This window comes from Zootoca vivipara, chromosome 16 (genome assembly GCF_963506605.1).
Source record: "Zootoca vivipara chromosome 16, rZooViv1.1, whole genome shotgun sequence".
Classification (NCBI taxonomy): Eukaryota; Metazoa; Chordata; class Lepidosauria; order Squamata; family Lacertidae; genus Zootoca; species Zootoca vivipara.
This window is the reverse complement of record NC_083291.1, coordinates 28560369-28578942: the sequence shown is the minus strand read 5'-3', so window position 1 is coordinate 28578942 and position 18574 is coordinate 28560369. Positions and strand designations below refer to the sequence as shown.

Here is an 18574-nt window from a genome sequence, read left to right as displayed (position 1 = left end):
ATCAATTAAAATTAAATTTCACTTTTCTATTTAAAATTATCTAAGCCAGCAGAAGCAGATTTAGGGGAGTGTGACCAGTCAAACTGGGCGTGGAGCCTCAGGGGCCATTGCAACTATTAGGTAGAATGGAAAGTCAGAGGCCAGGGTGGTGCCAAAGTTTGGCAACGCACAGGGTACTGCTGAAATTTGAGACCCCAAGATCCACAACTGTTCCCTCTTTGCTAAGATCTTCCCCATATGCCCTTCGAAAGGGCGATTATTGTGGAACTTCCTTCTGGATCATGTTTACCATGATACACCTTCATTACTATCTTTTAAGTGCCTTGCAAAACCTGCTTCTCAGAAACATTTGATGCCATTTAAATGTTTTGATGGCTTGTGTGTTTGTTCCCTTGTAGAAGTGACTTGCCACAGCTGTTTTGATTTCTCTAAGGCATTTTAGAACTGTCTTTTGGGCCCAGCTTCTTTGAATTTGTTCTGAGATTTTGAGCTTGGGATAAGTGTTTGTGCTGTGGCAGCCACTCCAGACACCAGAAGAAACGTCTCTCAGCTGACATCTTTGGGTTTGAATTAAGCATGTTGCCTCTATTACACAGATGCAGATCACAACAGCCTTCCAAAGAATTTAATGGTTACTCCCTGTGTGTTTTAGTTCAAAGCTAAATTGGCGAGGTGTCAGATATAATTACATCTATTAGCAACACAGACTGAATTTGTGTTTCCTTTCTATTGATTAAGTTGTAAGCTGCAGTGTTTTATATGAAATGCCCTTCATAAATCTGCTTCTGTGCATTACTGCATAAAAAGCTAAGCCTGGCACTAGAAGCAAATAATGGAGTATGTTCTCAGTAACTCAGAGTAAACAAGCTAAGGTCAGAGTTTTCAAAGAAGGGTATGTAACCCCCAGAGTGTTGCAAAAACATTAGATGGAGGTGGACAGATTTCAGTTCAAGCACAAGGCTGACTGATTAAATATAGGCGCAAAAGCCGCCTGAGGGCAGAAATGCACTGCAGCACCTGATAATAGGATTTAAATCCACCAATAGGAGGAGGAAAATGGCAGACTTTCCAACATTTCAGAGATCAAAATAGGGGCATTTCTGTATATTGCTACCATCTCCACATCCCTGGCCAGTTCCTTATGACATTGTCTGTTTTTATATTTTTCTTATGTTTATTGTGATTTTGTATTTGCTATGCACCACTTATTACAAAAATAGTTTTGTAAGTTAGATTTTATATTACACAGACCAAAGACAAATACATACTGTCTGAATTCAAATAAGGAAACTATACGATCAGGGTAAAGTAAGAATAACATTGAATGAAATATAGAAATAGATGCAAATCTACAAGTTGTTGCAAATTTCTCCACATTCATATTATGGGGTATAAGAAACCAGAAAGGTTGATCATTCATGGGCAACAAATGGTTCTGCTTGTCCTCTTAAGGTGCACAAATAATTAATGATTTTCTCAGAAAATGCAATAAAGAAAGGGGTTTTTTTGTACCAGTTCTCTAAAGTGATTGATGAAGCATCTTTCCAGCCCTATGAAATAACCAGGAATGCTGCTACCAATGAAACTATTAAAAGTTTTCCGAAAATGTCAGCACTTTCTCCCTCAAATAAAGATAATAAACCTAACTTAGGAACCCAAAACCACACTGTGCCCTGTGATGGGATTAATCTCTACAACTACCTGTTCACAGAAGATTTTTACTGCTGGGCAGGTCTGTTGGAAGCGCCAGTAGGTAAACCTTTCATTGTATTTCCATCAACAGAGCATTACCGCTACCTTGAATGTGGACCATTCAAACTGGTGTACAGAAATACCAATGTCATGCCACACTTGACTCCAGTGATCTGACCCCCATTCTTCCTCCTTCTCAAGACTGCCCTGACTCTTCCTTCTCCTCCCGTCCTGGCTCCTGCCTTGCAGGTAGCACCAAACCCCATACATTGCTGGTCCACTCTCCTGAATCACTCCTCCGGTCTCCTGCCTCTACCCCATACTATTCAGAGCCCTGCCAATCCCTGACACCTCAGGTCCTAAATCCTTTCCCATTTCATAGACCAAATTGAGGCCAATAATTTTGAGTTCTTATTCCCAAATTCGTAACACCTTTGGCTCAAATATCTTCCAATTTCTAAGGCTTCAAGAGACCTCTCTTTATCTTCAAAGACTCTATGGAACCTATAGGATCTGGAAGATTTATGTCTTCTCTCTAACTTCTTAACTTCTTACTGTACTGTAATCAGATATGTAGCGGAAGGAAATCTCTCTGTTTGACAGATTCACTAGTTGCCAGCCCCTGAAGCACCGACTTCATGGCACTGCAGACTACTGAGCACTTTCAGCATTAAGATCTAAATATTCTGCCAGTCTATCATGGTGGATTTGCACAGTGCTCTGATGGGTTCATAGGTCTGAATTAAAATACCAAATAGGAGAAGTGCATACTGGGCCATGAATCTGAAACGATATCTAGACCAACCCATTGGACTGAGATCTTTCGGAAGCCTATGGTAGCTTGGCAAATTCCATGTAACAAAGAGCTTTCAGTCAATAGGTAGTCTGCTTTTAAGAGAGATCCATTACAAAAAGAACAATATGTAAAACCAAATTCAATAGCATGTATTCCCTGCCACACACCCTTCAATTTGTATGTATGTAAAAGGTCTGCAAGTCTTTTTTGTCCTTAGTAAACTCCTTCTCGCCCCTCTCACCTATGATCCAGTTTCTCCCAAGGAATCTCCACCAATCAAAAGTTCATCTTCTTTAAATGCTTCTGAAATTTACAATGTGTTTGAGGAGTGCCCACTGTCTCTGATTAGGGTTATAGAATAGGGCTGAGTAGAATAAGGATCCTCAAAGTAGCCATGGTTCAGGGTAAATTTTATAAATAAGTAAGAGATCACAGTCTGAATTCCCCTCCCAGGGTCCAAACATTTCTGAAGGCTCTTTTCTACCCATTGTTTGATGTATTCATAGCCTGACCTACACTAAGTTAAAAGTAAAGTGGGTGTTTAAAGATACAGTACTAGAAAAACCTAATGGTCCTCTATGTTCCCAATCATTAAAAATGAATGAAGTATGCGATTTGACATGCTGTACATTAGAGTGAATGTGCATGGATTGACTTATATATGCGCTAAAAAAAGAGATCCACCCGCCCACCCTCACTCAAGATATTTTACTTTTAAAAAAGAGTGGGGCAGAAAATGCTAATGAAATTTCAGGTTGCATATAACATGTGGACATAGATTTCCCAGGGTCAAGTACCAGAAAATAAGATCTGCTCATGATAAACACAGAAGGTCAGTTAGAGTTAGTATTTGTTGGAGCACTTATAACAGGATTGGGGGCTGGGCCCCAGGAAAGGAGGATTAATAAATTAAATACTTCATCAAATGCATATATTGCTTCACAACAATGCTCTCAACCCTGGCCTGACCTGAGGACTTTGACAGATATACATGGATAAAGCAGCTTAGATTTCCAAAACACATACCCTCCAACTTTTCTCCAATAGGGACATTCTAAGCTAAGGAAAAGTGGGAAATTCGGGGATCAAATCAGAAATTGGGACGGCTTCTCTTAAATCAGGGACGTCCCTGGAAAATAGGGATACTTGGAGGGTGTGAAAACAGTGCCAAAATGTTTTATAGAAACAATTCTCTAGATCATCGCATCATCATCTGGTCATATTTTTCAACTCACCTGAAAGTGACAGTCAATTGTGTGGGAAGGTGGTGATGAGAAGATTTGATGTGATGATGACATGGCTTGGGGGAAGTAACCCCACACATTATGGGTGGTAGGGATGCCATCTTCACATCCAACTCAAATGATCTCCCTCTATCAATTGCAGTGCAAACCACAACCTGGCGGTGTCATAACCATAAGCAGAGCTAGGTTCTCAGATACTGGATGGAGGCATAATGATTATGACTCAGCACTAAACTATATTGGCATGACAACAAACTCTCCAGACCCCCCTTCAAGCTAAAGGAAACTATTTACCTGTGAGCCTGTGGAATATCGTCCTGGTGTTCGTGACCCAGATGTTTTTCCTGAGCCAATGGAGCTCTCTGTACTTTTCCCGCTACAGCAATGCGTACGCAGGCATTTCCCATATTCTTTACGCACCTAAGCAATCAAATGGCAATATACATTAGAAGGGAACCCCATTTTTCAGCTTCAAAAATTGATTTTGTATGCGCACATGAAGAGAAATGCATTAAAGTAGCCATTGCTTCTGTATACCTATGACATCTGGCAATTTTACATTTTAACACACATTGAGGACCTAAGGGATTTGTTTTTGAGATGTTCATCAACAACGTCAAACTGAAGTAATGCAAGATAAATGGGTAATTACATTTATGACTGAAAATCGGTATTAGTTAAATTATATGTGAACTGGCACTTAGGTAATTTCTTTTGCTTTCTGGCATGGGTTTAAAAAAGAAAAGTCTATATTACATATACAAAGAGAAAGGAAAACATTTTCCAATTTCCTTTTGCCTTCCTGTGAGAATATACTGTATTACCTATGCACCTCTGAATATTTGCCATGGTCCATGGATAGCATTTCATTTTGGGCCACCACTTCTCCCAAATTATATTTTCTCACAGAAATGAAGAATTTTAGACAACACAGCTGATTAAGAGCCATTGATATTGACAGGCTTACCAACATGTTTGGAATTGATAAGCATGGTCCTCAAAAGTGAAAAAGAATGAAGAACAGCCATGAAATGAATGAATAATAGGACTAAGACTAAAGGTTTGCCCCGACCAGCATTATTTTGTGCCATCAGCTACAGAGAAGTCTCATGCTTCATCATCACTATTCTTATTCCAGTATTCATATACTGCCTTTCAAGTTACAAATTCTTCCAAATTGGCTAAATAAAAACATCAGCATTTAGTCATCAGAATCCTTCTCACAGCTATGCTCTCCCTCTGGCAGGGGCGGACTTATTTTGTGTGAGGCCAAAATAAAAATGGCGCCCCCAAATGGAACTTCTCATTTATGGATCTTCTCAATTTTGTGAGCCCTGTGTGGGGAAACCACCTGTATCGCCCTAAATCTGGCTCCCGCTACTGGGATATACGTATTATTGTGTATGTTTTATATAGCGAAGCTGTGGCAATTTACCCAGTGACGTAGGTTATCTTTCAAATTGCTAATTTATTTTGTCTACATTATGATCCTACAATGTGGATACTAGTTGAGCACTGGAAGGATCCTGCATCTTACTATAATCAAATTAAGTGCTTTTACACTCCAAGAATCCGATTGTAACAATGGCTACAAGCACAAGAAGAAGAGTTTGGATTTGATATCCTGCTTTATCACTACTCAAAGGAGTCTCAAAGCGGCTAACATTCTCCTTTCTCTTCTTCCCCCACAACAAACACTCTGTGAGGTGAGTGGGGCTGTGAGACTTCAGAGAAGTGTGACTAGCCCAAGGTCACCCAGCAGCTGCATGTGGAGGAGTGGAGACACGAACCTGGTTCACCAGATTACGAGTCTACCGCTCTTAACCACTACACCACACTGGCTCACAAGGAGCTGTTAAGAGGCACACAGCTGTAACAAGAATATATTGGTAATGAGAAGAAGTTTGCCATAAAGTGTGCATTTCAACAAGGCTTAGAAAGAATAACATAGCACAATAATAATAATAATCACTGCATGGGATAATGCTCTAAGTACCGTAGCTGACAACAGGCAGGGTTCTGGATAAGGTCCTGTTTCAAAGATGCTCGTCAGATTATAACACCTCAAAAGTGTTTCAAGGCCCTACTCACGGTATTCACAAATGGGAGGACTTTAGGAATGTTTATTTCTCCAATGATCTACTAATAATTCAGTAGCACAGAACTGAGATGCGTGTGTAGGGAAAAGACCTTAACACTTGGGTGGAAGGAGAAGGGTGACCTGGAAACTGCAATTAATCCAGAATGCGGCAGCCAGACTGGGAGCGGCCGCCGAGACCACATAACACTGGTCTTGAAAGACCTACATTGGCTCCCAGTACGTTTCCAAGCACAATTCAAAGTGTTGGTGCTGACCTTTAAAGCCCTAAACGGCCTCGGTCCTATATACCTGAAGGAGCGTCTCCACTCCCATTGTTCAGCCCAGACACTGAGATCCAGCGCCGAGGGCCTTCTGGCGGTTCCCTCACTGCGAGAAGCAAAGCTACAGGGAACCAGGCAGAGGGCCTTCTCGGTAGTGGAACGCCCTTCCATCGGAGGTCAAGGAGATAAACAACTACCTGACATTTAGAAAACACCTAAAGGCAGCCCTCTTTAGGAAAGTTTTTAATCTGTGATATTTTAATGTATTTTGGTATTTGTTGGAAGCTGCCCAGAGTGGCGGGGGAAACCCAGCCAGATGGGTGGGGTATAAATAAAATAAATAAATAAAAATAATAGAATGGAATGGTCGCCCTGCATGTCTAACAAGGTAGAATCTGTCACTCATATCCTTTTATTTTGTGAATTTTATAGTAAAGAACGAGCTCGACTTATATTACCCCTTTTATCAAAATTTACACCCTTACAATATTATTTGGCATTATCCTCTGAAACCTTACGAAAATTTCTTCTGGAAGATTCCTCAAGTCCAGTTTCATATGATGTGGCCAAATTTTGCACTTTAGTTATTAAGAAATGTAAATCTCTTTTATTGAATAACATATTGCAAATTCCCTTTGTGTAATTGTTTTATCTCTGGTGATGTTATTGCTGATTTTCTTTTGTTTGGAATTATGGTATTCTGTATTGCTGGCTTTTGCTGCAATAAAACTAAACTGAAACTGAATGGAATGGTTGGAAGAGGAGAACAGAGATACAGTATGCAGATAAAAGGGCAGGAAGAAAAACAATCTAGGTCACAACCTGGTACACACTGAGAAGTTATTTTTAAATTCCCCAGGAGCTGAAAAAAGAGTAAGTTGCCCATAGATACCAGTGGAGAAAAAAATAAGGATTTGATGCTACTGGGATTGGGCACACATGAGTCTCCAACCCCCCCAAGAACCCTCACCCCAAAACAAACAAAACAAAAAACAAAGGAAGGGAGAAATCTCAACCTCAACTAGCCTAAAGATAAAAAAATTCCTTCAGTAGCACCTTAAAGACCAACTAAGTTTATATTTTGGTATGAGCTTTCGTGTGCATGCATGCACACGAAAGCTCATACCAAAATATAAACTTAGTTGGTCTTTAAGGTGCTACTGAAGGAATTTTTTTATTTTGCTTCGACTCAGACCAACACGGCTACCTACCTGTAACTAGCCTAAAGATGATTGCGTCTACTCAGTGCGCATGGAATACTGATTAAGGCTTGGAGGAAAACTGGGGGGGGGGATACAACAGAGTGGCTGCAACCCTGGACAGAAGCACTTCACACTGCAACATTTTGTAGCCAAAACAGCACCATTCATGCATAAGGGAGAGCTACTGGCAGACCAGGGGTAACCAGGGTGACCCCCAGGTGTTCACACATTCAAGAAAAAAATCCAGGGGGAGGGAACCAAAGTGCCAAACTCAATGGCATAGAATGTGGAGAGACTGAAGCCCTTTTGGGCCATTCTTCAAAGATGTGAAGATGGGGGCAGCAAGGAGATTAGCCGCAATGGCAGCAGGGATGCAAAACTAGCAAACATCTTTGCCATAGCTGCCAAGTTATCCCTTTTTTTAAGGGAAATTCCCTTATGCTGAATAGGCTTCCTCGTGAGAAAAGGGAAAACTTGGCAGCTATGGTCTCTGCACTGCTAAAGAATGCTGCAGTGTCTCAACAATCTGAGCCATTATGGGGCTGGGGTGGGGGGTGGGGAATGGCACACTTGAGAGGGGAAAACCCCTGAGAAAACCCCTGAGAACTGGACAGGAGAGGGGAATAGAGGGGGGTGTTTTGAGCAGGAGGACAGATAACCCTAAGCACAAAGGGCAGAAAGTACAATTTCATTGTCTGGATAGGTCGCTTCCTGCTTCACAGTGAGAACCTATTATATTTAAATGTCTCCCGGGGCTGGAAAAGACAGAGCTGCCCATAGACATCAACGGAGAAAGAATTTAATGTTGCTGAGATTTGGAGGTAAAAACAACCTCCAAACCAGAAATAAGAGCTTCTGATCTTTCCATGGAACAACAACAATTAACAACAACAAACCTCCACCAAAAGAAGCACAACTCCCTTTCCCCATGTTGTAGGTTTCATGGGGCTGGTGTGTGTGTGCGAGAGTGCCTATGATAGCCCTGCAATGTAATGCTCACAATTACCTCAGGTCAGGCTCTGAATGGTTTACAAAAGACGTCAGGCTTGCAGAATTTTTCACTAGAACTCTGAGATTCATCAGCTGAAGCCAGGTGCAAAAAAGCGGTTCAGGAAGGCGGTTTCAGAATTGCACTATCAGGTACTTTGAGCACGTGTGCAGCTGAGGAAGTAGTTTTCAGTAAGAAATGGAGCTTGAACACAAATCCTTTCACATGCAAATTTATTCCTGTCTTCCCAAGCTTTCCTGATTTCAGTAGCCTAATTCAGAACAAGGGGGAAGCTTTTTGCTGCCACTATCATTCAACCATTGGGCAGGGACGGCCTGTCCTGTTTTGCCGCCTGAGGCAAAACAGGAAGGTGCCGCCCCTTGTCGAAGCCTCGCTTACCGAGGTTGCGTGGCTGCAGGTTCTGGGTTAAGGCAAGGGATCACAAGAAGTCCGCTTCTCCTTGCTTCTCTGGCAGCAGCAGTGGGAGAAGTGAGGAGAAGTGACAGTGGCAGCGAGATCTTGCAGGAACCCATTGCTGCCCTTTGGGATTCTGCTGCCCAAGATGGCTGCCTCAGTCTGCCTCACGGGCAGGCCGGAACCTTGCCATTGGGAGTTGGAAACTTGGGATGACCTCTCACAAATCATCTGGCAATCTACCAATCTATTTACTGATAAATCCCAATCTAGCTTCTACACACCCCGGCCTACAAAAACCTCACAGTGTTGCCCTGAGGGACTGGACCCCTAACTGCAGGTTGCGTCGAAGCTGAGAGAGCAGTTTACAACAACTCTTCATTATTATCTGTTGCTTTTATCTCATTGCAGGTTAGGCTGAAAATAACTCTGCAGTGCTGTTGGTTGAAGGGTTGTTGAGAAAGAGCAAACGACACTGTAGAAAGGTTTTTAGCAGGCCTGCATTGTTATATTTCAGGCTAGCGGTGGCTAAATTGTCCCCCTGGACACCCTTCTAGGTCAAATCAAGCACTCAATTGCACACAGAAGCCTCATGCTCCATTGACTTGAAAACCAACCGGTTGCCCTTTTAAAATGTTCAAAGGCTAAAAAAGGAAGCTTTTCCCCATAGGAAGTAAGACCCAAATTAGAGCAGGGACTCCTGCCTTTGATGTTTAACTTCTCTTCAGTCCCCTCAGGTTCAGGTAAGCATATGCATGTCAGGGATAGATGGCAATATTTTATAGCAGGGCCCTGCTTTCTTTTCCCTTTAATTCAGCGGGATTGTGAATGTTTTTCTTTCAATAAATTTTAAAGTGTGCATCATAGCAAACACACATGAAGCATATGATAAATTTAAAATGAAATTTGCTCCTTAAAAAAAACCTACAGTGCAGAAATATTGTTTTAAAAGAGGGGTGGAGGACCTCTCTTAAGAACAAAATCAGTGAGGACACTGTTCTCGAGTTTTCAGTCACTACGCTCCTTGATTTGCTGTGCTTCGTTGAAAGCCCATGGAAAAGTGCCATGAGGTAACATGGGCTTTTTTCTGTTCAGGAGGCACAGGAGAAATGTTTAATGGAAAGGAAAACATGCGGTAATGTCAGCCAACTCAGGAAGATTAAGGCCAGCTTAACTCCACATCCACCAATATTCTGAGAAACTCTACAGCAACATGTGCGTGAGGCACGAAAACCAGTACTCTCTTTTGTAGGGGCATAAACGTTCTGAGAAATGGGAGGAAAGGTTTCAGCCCAGCACTGTAATAAACCAATTATAACCATCAAGAGGAAAATGGGGTGATTATCGCTACTTCTCTGTAATTTTGTTTAGCCCAAAGAGCACGCTTGGTGTTCGCATGGATTACTAGGAGCTATTATTATCAGCAGGATTTGTAATGTACTATCCTATGACACATTTTTAAAATGTGGAGAAATATAGGAGTTAGCAGAAAGTAGGTGTGTGGCTGGAAAAAGTGATAATGAGTTAATGAGTGTGAGGTTGGCAAAAGGCATCAAGTGGAGTTCCCAGATTATTCCTATGGTTCAACAATTTCATACGTTACCTGGAGGAAATTTGCAAAGGGAGTATCATAGAATTGTGCAGCTGGTAGGGACCATGAGGGTCATCTAGTCCAACCCCCTGCAATGTAGGAATCTTTTGCCCAACATGGAACTTTGAACCCACAACCCTGAGATTAAGACTCTCATGCTCTACCAACTGAGCTATTCCAGACAAAGAATTAATGGAGAGCATTAAGAAGACTAAGTGAGACTTGCAAAAACAATGTTGCGGTGTGGAGCACCCATGTTCTTTTCCACTCCCCTTCCCTCCAGTTTTATGTGCCCAACAGTCAGTCGGTGTTCTGCATCCACTGTTCATGCTCAGCCCTCATTGAGCGGGAGGTTTGTTTTTGTACACTTCTGCAAACCTTGGCATTCCCTAAGCCTGCTCATTCCTCCTGCTTGCATGAGAACAGTGTCGTTTTGGCGACATTAAGTACCATCACTTGGAGAATTAGTTTGCTATAAGTATGTAGGATTAGCTGAGACAGTATAGGTTGCATTTCAAGATGACATTTCAAAAAGTACAATATAGATGTAAATTGATGTACTGAAGTCCTATGCATATTATCAGCCAAATCAAAGAGAACCTGTGCATTTTGCTGCCTGGAAAGGAGTATAAAATATACCGTATTTTCCCGTGTATAAGACTAGGGTTTTTTCCTTTTAAAAAAGTCAAAAAATAGGGGGTGTCTTATACATGGATACATCTCCCATTTTCTTAAATCTGAGTCCCCAAAAGTAGGGGGTGCCTTATACATGGGGGCGTCTTATAGATGGAAAAATACGGTATCTCCTCTCACCCCCCACAATGCTACAGTCAAGAATTTAAACAGTACCGTATTGTTGTACCAGACACCAATTCCTACTTTTTAGAGTTGGCTCCTGGTTTTTCTTAAGAGTTAAGCCAACAAACCAGCTAGTAGGTTCCCTTTGGTCCCATTTCTTTCTCTAACCGTGCTCCTGTTTCCCCCACTGGCTCCACATACTTTGGCAGCTGAAGAAGTGGGACCCGGCAGCTCAAAAGTCAAGAGGAGGAGTTGTGGGGCCTAGAGAGTCCAGTGGCAGAACTAAAACAACAATGCTCAGTTGCTGTATGTATTTACAAGTCTCTCACCACTGCTTAATGCCATCTCCTGGTATGCCCCGCAGAGGACCTTAAGGTCCATGAATAACCATAGTTTAGAGGTGCCGGGCCCTAAGGAAGTCAGACTATCCTCCACCACCAGCAGGGCCTTTTCAGTGATTGCTCCGACCTGGTGGGATGCTCTGTCCCGAGACTAGGGCCCTACAGGATTTAACCTCCTTCCGCAGGGCCTGTAAGACAGAGCTATTCCGCCTGGCCTTCAATTTAAATTTAGCCTGATCTTTTATTCCCCTTCTCTTCCCTCCCCCCCCCACAGTTAACTCTCCCCTGGCCTCCTCGCTGGCCCAAGTAGGACTAATTTAGCCAGCTAGCCCTGATGACCATCTAATGTTTATTGGATGGGTTTTCCCCAAAATTGATTTTTGAACTTTGAATTTTATTGTTATTCATGCTTCTATACTGTATTTTATGCTGTTTTTATGTTGTATCGTAATTAAGTGTTTTAAATTTGTTGTTAGCTGCCCTGAGCCCGGTTTCTGAACCGGGAAGGGCGGGGTATAAATAAAAAATTATTATTATTATATATGATACCCTGCAACTATAGACCAATGCAATCCAGACAATAATGGTATTACAGCTGGACATATTTTTTTGGGGGGAGAAATATGTGGAGAACAGATACCTTAGGAAAGTTTGCTAAGCCGCACAAGATATGCATTATATGGTAAAAAAACTGAGCACATAGAAGACCTTCTAGAAAATATTTGCCCATTTTAGTAATGAGGAACATAAACTCAAATTTCTTATTATTTTAAGAGCCTAAGAGATTATATCATATACAGCCTTTCCTCTTTCTTTATTCCACATGTGGAAACAAATAGAGGGATGCTAATACCCTATCCAGCTTGTAAACTTCCCAGGTGTATAGTGTGTGTGTGTGTGTGTGTGTGTGTGTGTGTGTGTGTGTGTGTATAATCCTGCCCATTCATTAAGGAGCTGAGGGGCTGTATATTTTATCCTCCTGGTTCATAACAAACCTGTAAAGAAGAGGCTAACCTATGTCACACAGTGATCTTCATGACCAAACAGGGATTTGAATTGAGGTCGCCACTGTCCTAGTCTGACACACTTTCCATTCCTGCACATTGCCTTTCATTTGGCAGACTACTGTTGGAAACAGAATGTTAGAATGGATGGGGAGTAGTTTATATTGTGTCTTTTTTTCTGCCAAGGAAACAAAGGTGACGTACATGTCATCTCCCATCCTGGCACTGACAACACAAAGACCTGCTTAGCTTCAGGAAGGTGGTGAACTCATGTGTAGGGTCTGCAACAAATGAATTCATCTAGCACCTTTAGATAACACCCCTTGAAAAAATGGTGGATTGCTACCATATCAGTGTCATTGCAAACAGGCCATGTTAACTGGAATTCCAAAACCCAGGAAAAAATTCAGAGGGCATAAATTTGCAGGGTAACCCTAACTTCCATATATACCTTATATCAGGGGTTGCCTGGGGCTGACAGAAGTTGTAGGCCAACATCTGGAAAGTATCACATTGGCTGCCCCTGGTTCATATCAACACTCTGTATCCAGCAGTAAAAGGTAAAGGACCCATGGACGATAAAGCCCAGTCAAAGGCGACTATGGGGTTGCGGTGCTCATCTCACTTTCAGGCTGAGAGAGCCGGCATTTGTCCACAGACAGCTTTCCGGGTCATGTGGCCAGCATGACTAAACTGCTTCTGGCATAATGGAAGCCAGAGCACATGGAAATGCCGTTTACCTTCCCACCACAGCGGTACCTATTTATCTACTTGCACTGGAGTGCTTTTGAACTGCTAGGTTGGCAGGAGCTGGGACAGAGCAATGGGAGCTCACCCCATCACAGGGATCCGAACCGCCGACCTTACAATTGGCAAGCCCAAGAGGCTCAGTGAAATCACAGTGCCTCCCAGCAGTACCCTCTTGCTTTCACTGCTGGTTCAGACACATCTGGTCTCACCTCTAATGTGAACCGGCTCAAAGTCCAACCACGGCAACACAAAATGCAAGGCACGGTCAGCAAACATTTGCTGTAGTTGCTAGGCAATGAAATAGCCACATCATTTCTCTTCACCATAGAATAATTGTCCTTACCTTTTTCTGGAGGACACAATGGAAAATGAATATAAACATTCCCTGCAGAGAATTGAAAATGGTGAAGAGGTATGCCATGATGACGGTGCTTTCATTAATATACATAAGTCCAAAGGCCCAGGTCAGTCCTAATAGGCAGAGCAGAGCTATTGCACCTATAACCCATGACCTGTTGAGAGAGAGAGAAAGAAAAGAGAAAGACAGAAAGGAAAAGTGTCTTTGATTCATAGAGAAAACAGCACGATGCACAGAATAAGCATTTCATGCTATTCCTTGAGGGAGAAGGAAAACACTGCAAACATATTTGCGAATGCGCTTTTTGAATTCAATGCACTTTATTACCAAACGTATAACTTTTTTTTGGGGGGGGGGAATACACAGATGAAAATGTCATGAGAATGAAAACGCTTCTTTTAACACATATTTTTGGGCAGCAGCAAATGTTTGTAGCAAATGTTCTGGGGCAGCAGCAGCAGTGTAAATGTAATGAAATATGCAGATGCTACATGATAAGAGGAAAATGCAAAATATTTTGAATTGGCCTCCGTTCCTTCCATGCCTATTGGCTCAGGTCACAATCTTACAAAATCTCCTATGAAAGCCCTATTGAGAAGAATGGGAGCAAATCAAGAGCACACTGGCACTCTTGCATAGCTTCCCTTCCACTCAAACATCCTGCAGGATTATGCTGTAGGCTATTTGTCATGATATTGCACATTATCTGCAGTTTGCTTGGTTTCTCAGTCCTTTGTAAGTGATCTTAATGTGCGGAATTCAACTAAAGTTTACTTAGAGTAGAGCTATGGGTATTAATGGACCTAACTCAGCCACGTTCATTTATTTGAATGGATCTACTTTGAGTATAACTTTAGTTGAATACCACCCATTGCCTCTACCTTCCCCCTTCTCAAAAGTTAAGGGGAGCTTTGGGGCAGCAGCAGTAGAACAAGTGCTTTTCAAGAGCCCTCACATTTGAAGGCACCCCAACCCCGTTTCTTGTAGCAGTTTCAAAATCTTACGATTGCTACCTGTCAGGGCAAGGAGTAGCTTTAAATTCTGCCTGGCTAAGCTAGAGAAATCTCAGGAATGTTTCTATAGTACTGGAGGATGAAGAATACACATGATCCCAAGGGGGGGGGGGATAAAATATTGTGCTGGTCTCTATAAAAATGAAGAAAAAGAGCTACACACAAGTCAGGCTGCTATGCCTGAGAAAATTTTGAAGTTAATGAAGAATAAACTAGATGTTAGACACAGATGCATTTAAGATTACCTTAATCACTTCTTTTGAAATAAAATCAGCCAATCAATGCTGGAGAAAATGGTGATGATATTGAGATTTTAAATATCAGAGAAAGTGCCTTTCACTGCCAATTCCTTTCCTTACCATTTCTCTGCTTGTCCCTCCAGAAGTTAAGTACCGGTAGCTACTTCTGGTTTTAAAATGGACATTGAGTGGGGTGACATTATATGGATCTGCATGTAATGTCTATTTTGGCTAGTGTGCAGATAAGGACTCCAAAAGCTTCTTGAGTACACATTAGGTAATCTCAATAAGCATGCAAAGTGTTTCTCCCCCTAGAAGCAGTCATGGGGCTTCCAGGGGTTGGATTCTAAGAAGAGATTAAGATGATCTTAATAGCAGCTAACAACAAATCATGCCAGATCAGTCTAGATATCTGGCTCAGTTGGCGGGGGAATTCACTGAACTTAATACGTTTTGAAGCAAAGTTTTTGATCTTTTCCCACATGATAGTCTCCTAAGGAACCTTCAGAACTGCAGACAAGAAGTGATTACGATAAATTAAGTACTCACATGTGTAAAAAATTTGCACTAATTGAGGAACAATTAATGGATCAACAACAGATTAGATAGTGGTCTTATGTGGTTTTATATACAACCATCAGAAGACGGTGCTGTTCAGCATCTGCAGTGCAGTTGGAAAAGTTTCAAAGGAAACCAGCTGGACTGACTGCAGGAGTAGCAAAACTATTCAAAGCGTTCTGTAGCGTATAGGACAAAATGAGACAAAGAGGAAGTATCTGGTACAAGGACCTGCACCAACAGAATGGTATTTTAAAAAGAGAGTCAAAATTATTATGTGGGTTGAAAATTATTATTATTCTGAGACATATGATCAGAAGAGAAAGAGGTCATTAGAAATGAGACATTCAAGGAATACTTTTCCTGGAATACTAATGGGAAATAAAGGTGCTTAATGGCTGGAAAACTTTTGGAAGTATACCTTTGGGTTATTTTAAATATTCTGGTGCCTTCTTTGTTTTTAATGGGTCAAGAGCCCTCACCCCAACTTACAACCTGGAGGGTTTATTAGAATTAGGATGGTGATTGTGCAGGACTGACTACAGTAAATCTCCTTATAGGAAGACAAATTCCCTGTTCAGTCATTCTGCCTTACGTGTGGCAATGTGTGTGGATCATGCCTGCTGGCCTGATCTCAATCTCATATTAGATGTGATGTCTGCAAAGTGGTCTGAAAACAGGATATGTACACCTGATCCATATTCTGGGAGGAAATGGAGCTATGGGTTGTTTGTAGCCCAATGTGCAGACCACTTGCAGAAAATAGTATAAGAGAGCCATGAAGGGGCAGAACCAATGGGGACAATTCCAAGCCCTCTCTACTGTATGGGCACCCGGCACAAGGCTTAGTTGCATCTTGAGCACCCGCTTAAGTCAACTTTACTATATCACACTTTTCTGTGGCATACTGGAATGCATATGTTGCGCTAGATACAGCTGGTCTGCAGATGGTCCTGTTTTTCAGTGTGTGCCTGTGCGTATGTGCCATGTGCACGCACACACACACACACACACACACTGGAGAAAGAGCAATAGGAATTAGATGTGACGACCTTTTGGTCATCGTTGGTTCCGCGATTAATCAATGACCGATACAGTTGTCAAGCAGGGGATAAGCTGGCTGCTGGCATTTCAATTGATTCGGATATATTAGAAAGCTGAAATTAATTTTATAGGATAGAGGCAAATGTTACACACAATAAATGAAAAAGAAGAAGAAAAAGGAATGAACAAGTATAAGAATAGCCTGCTAGGCATTTTCATTGTAGATAACAATTTAGGAGGGGGTTATATGGGTAACAACACAGGTTAACAATATGTTGCTGTGAAACTACAGGCTAATGTTATTGAGGAATATAACATAAACATTAGGAAGAACTTCCTGACAGTAAGAGCTGTTCGGCAGTGGAATTTGCTACCAAGGAGTGTGGTGGAGTCTCCTTCTTTGGAGGTCTTTAAGCAGAGGCTTGACAGCCATATGTCAAGAATGCTTTGATGGTGTTTCCTGCTTGGCAGGGGGTTGGACTGGATGGCCCTCGTGCTCTCTTCCAACTCTATGATTCTATGATTCTATATTAGTAGGATATTAGAACCACTTTGATCAACACTGACACTGGGAAGAATTGTTCCACCAGCTTGCCAAATGGCCTGACCCGCCAATGTTCTCCCCCCTCGTGCAGTTCCAGGGGTTCTCCTGACCCTCCAGACTGGTTTGGTGGAGAATGGGTTTTTTTGGGGGGGGGGGGGAGTTCCACTGCACTAGCGGGCGTCTGCTAGTGCACTGAGTGAGTTGAATCCAACCCACTAGCTCATTTGGATTACTGGAGAAGAGGGCTATGGTGACAGACTGGAAGAAAAATTCGGAACTGATCTATGATTACGCTAAAAATCCAGATTATTAATGATACAAAGGACTGGATCACATTTAACTAAGGAAAAGAAAAAAGGATCAGCTGGTTCATAATATCAATCATAACTGGAGCATTCCTTTAATTACTCTGCCATGATGCAGGCATTAGGCTACAACTATAAGCTGTAGCGAACTGATACAAATCTCAAGTCTTCAAATAAATTCAGTAGGTGGCCTTATGGAAGTTACTTTCCCTAAACCTCAACTCTGCATCTAACATACAGGGACAATCCTTTCATAAGGATTGTTACGATGATGTCTATGAAACACTTTATACTGTACTACATAATTGCTAAACTGTCAGGGGTCCCTTTACCTTTACCTTTAATAAGGCAATGCCTATTGCTTCTTCAACTACTGGATTAATATGTCTTAGCAACCCTTGCTTTTACTGAGCTGAGAAATGTTAAACACTGCGATTGTTTCTTGAAATGACCTGCTTCCTGATTATTTATTTATTCATGAGGTTACATGTATTCTGAGGGGGGGGGGTTGTTTATTTAGGCAATTCAAAAGGAAATCAATATAATTCATGTAGGACAGACATGCTGTATAATTTCTTCGCAATATTGCAAATATGTACATTGTTTTGAAGTTTCATGTACACATTAGTAATGCTCATTTTTTTTCAAAGATAGCCAACTAATAAAATATTACCACAGAGTGGCATATTTAATCGCTTTGTTTTTATTTTGTTGTTGTTGTTGTTGTTGTTGTTGTTGTTGTTGTTGTTGTTACAGCAGCAGCAATCCAACAAAGCAACTTTAGGATGCATTCCAGATTCCACCGCCACCTGCTTTTCATTCAGCTTCACCTCAAGTATTCTCTGACCTTAGAAGAATCACAAAACGATTTTCCTTTCAGCATCCTTTGAATTTTAAGAGTTTTTTTTGGTTTAAAGAAAGGCAGTGAGAGTTGCTGTATGAAGTGAGCACAATGCCCAGTTTGCAGCATATGAAGTATTCAATCACGGCCCTTTTTAAAATTATTAAACTGTGTAAATATTGTGCTTTGTTATGACTCTTCAGTTTGGAAGAGCTGTAAATGTGTGTATACAGATCTCGTGGCTATGCTAGTTTTTGTAGGGTTACCATATTTCAAAAAGAGTTTTTGAGATATTTTTAAATGAAAATGGCCAAAATCTATAGTACCAACACGGGCTGCCATATTTTCTTAGACATTTCAATGATTTCCACCCTGCTTAAGGGGGCTAAATACTGGCTATGTTCAGAAAATTCCAGACGTATGGCAACCCTATCATTGGTGCAACATTAGTTCTATATGTAATTGCATGTTTATTACCAGGATACTGTATA

At 41.5% G+C, this 18574-nt stretch overlaps 1 protein-coding gene across 10 annotated transcripts in view; it reads right to left on the bottom strand.

Moving 5' to 3' along the window:
* ADGRL3 (adhesion G protein-coupled receptor L3) overlaps positions 1–18574 on the bottom strand; it is a 504270-nt gene that overhangs the window by 66053 nt on the left and 419643 nt on the right. For 6 of the 10 annotated variants that reach the window (XM_035097281.2, XM_060268958.1, XM_060268964.1 and 3 more), the window contains exons 20-21: positions 13525–13693; positions 4027–4152 (exon numbers count right to left, since the gene is read on the bottom strand). In XM_035097281.2, the coding sequence (XP_034953172.2) occupies positions 4027–4152; positions 13525–13693 (295 nt within the window). The remainder of the gene's footprint in view (positions 1–4026; positions 4153–13524; positions 13694–18574) is intronic. The other 4 variants (XM_060268959.1, XM_060268961.1, XM_060268960.1 and 1 more) reach the window with 1 other exon arrangement.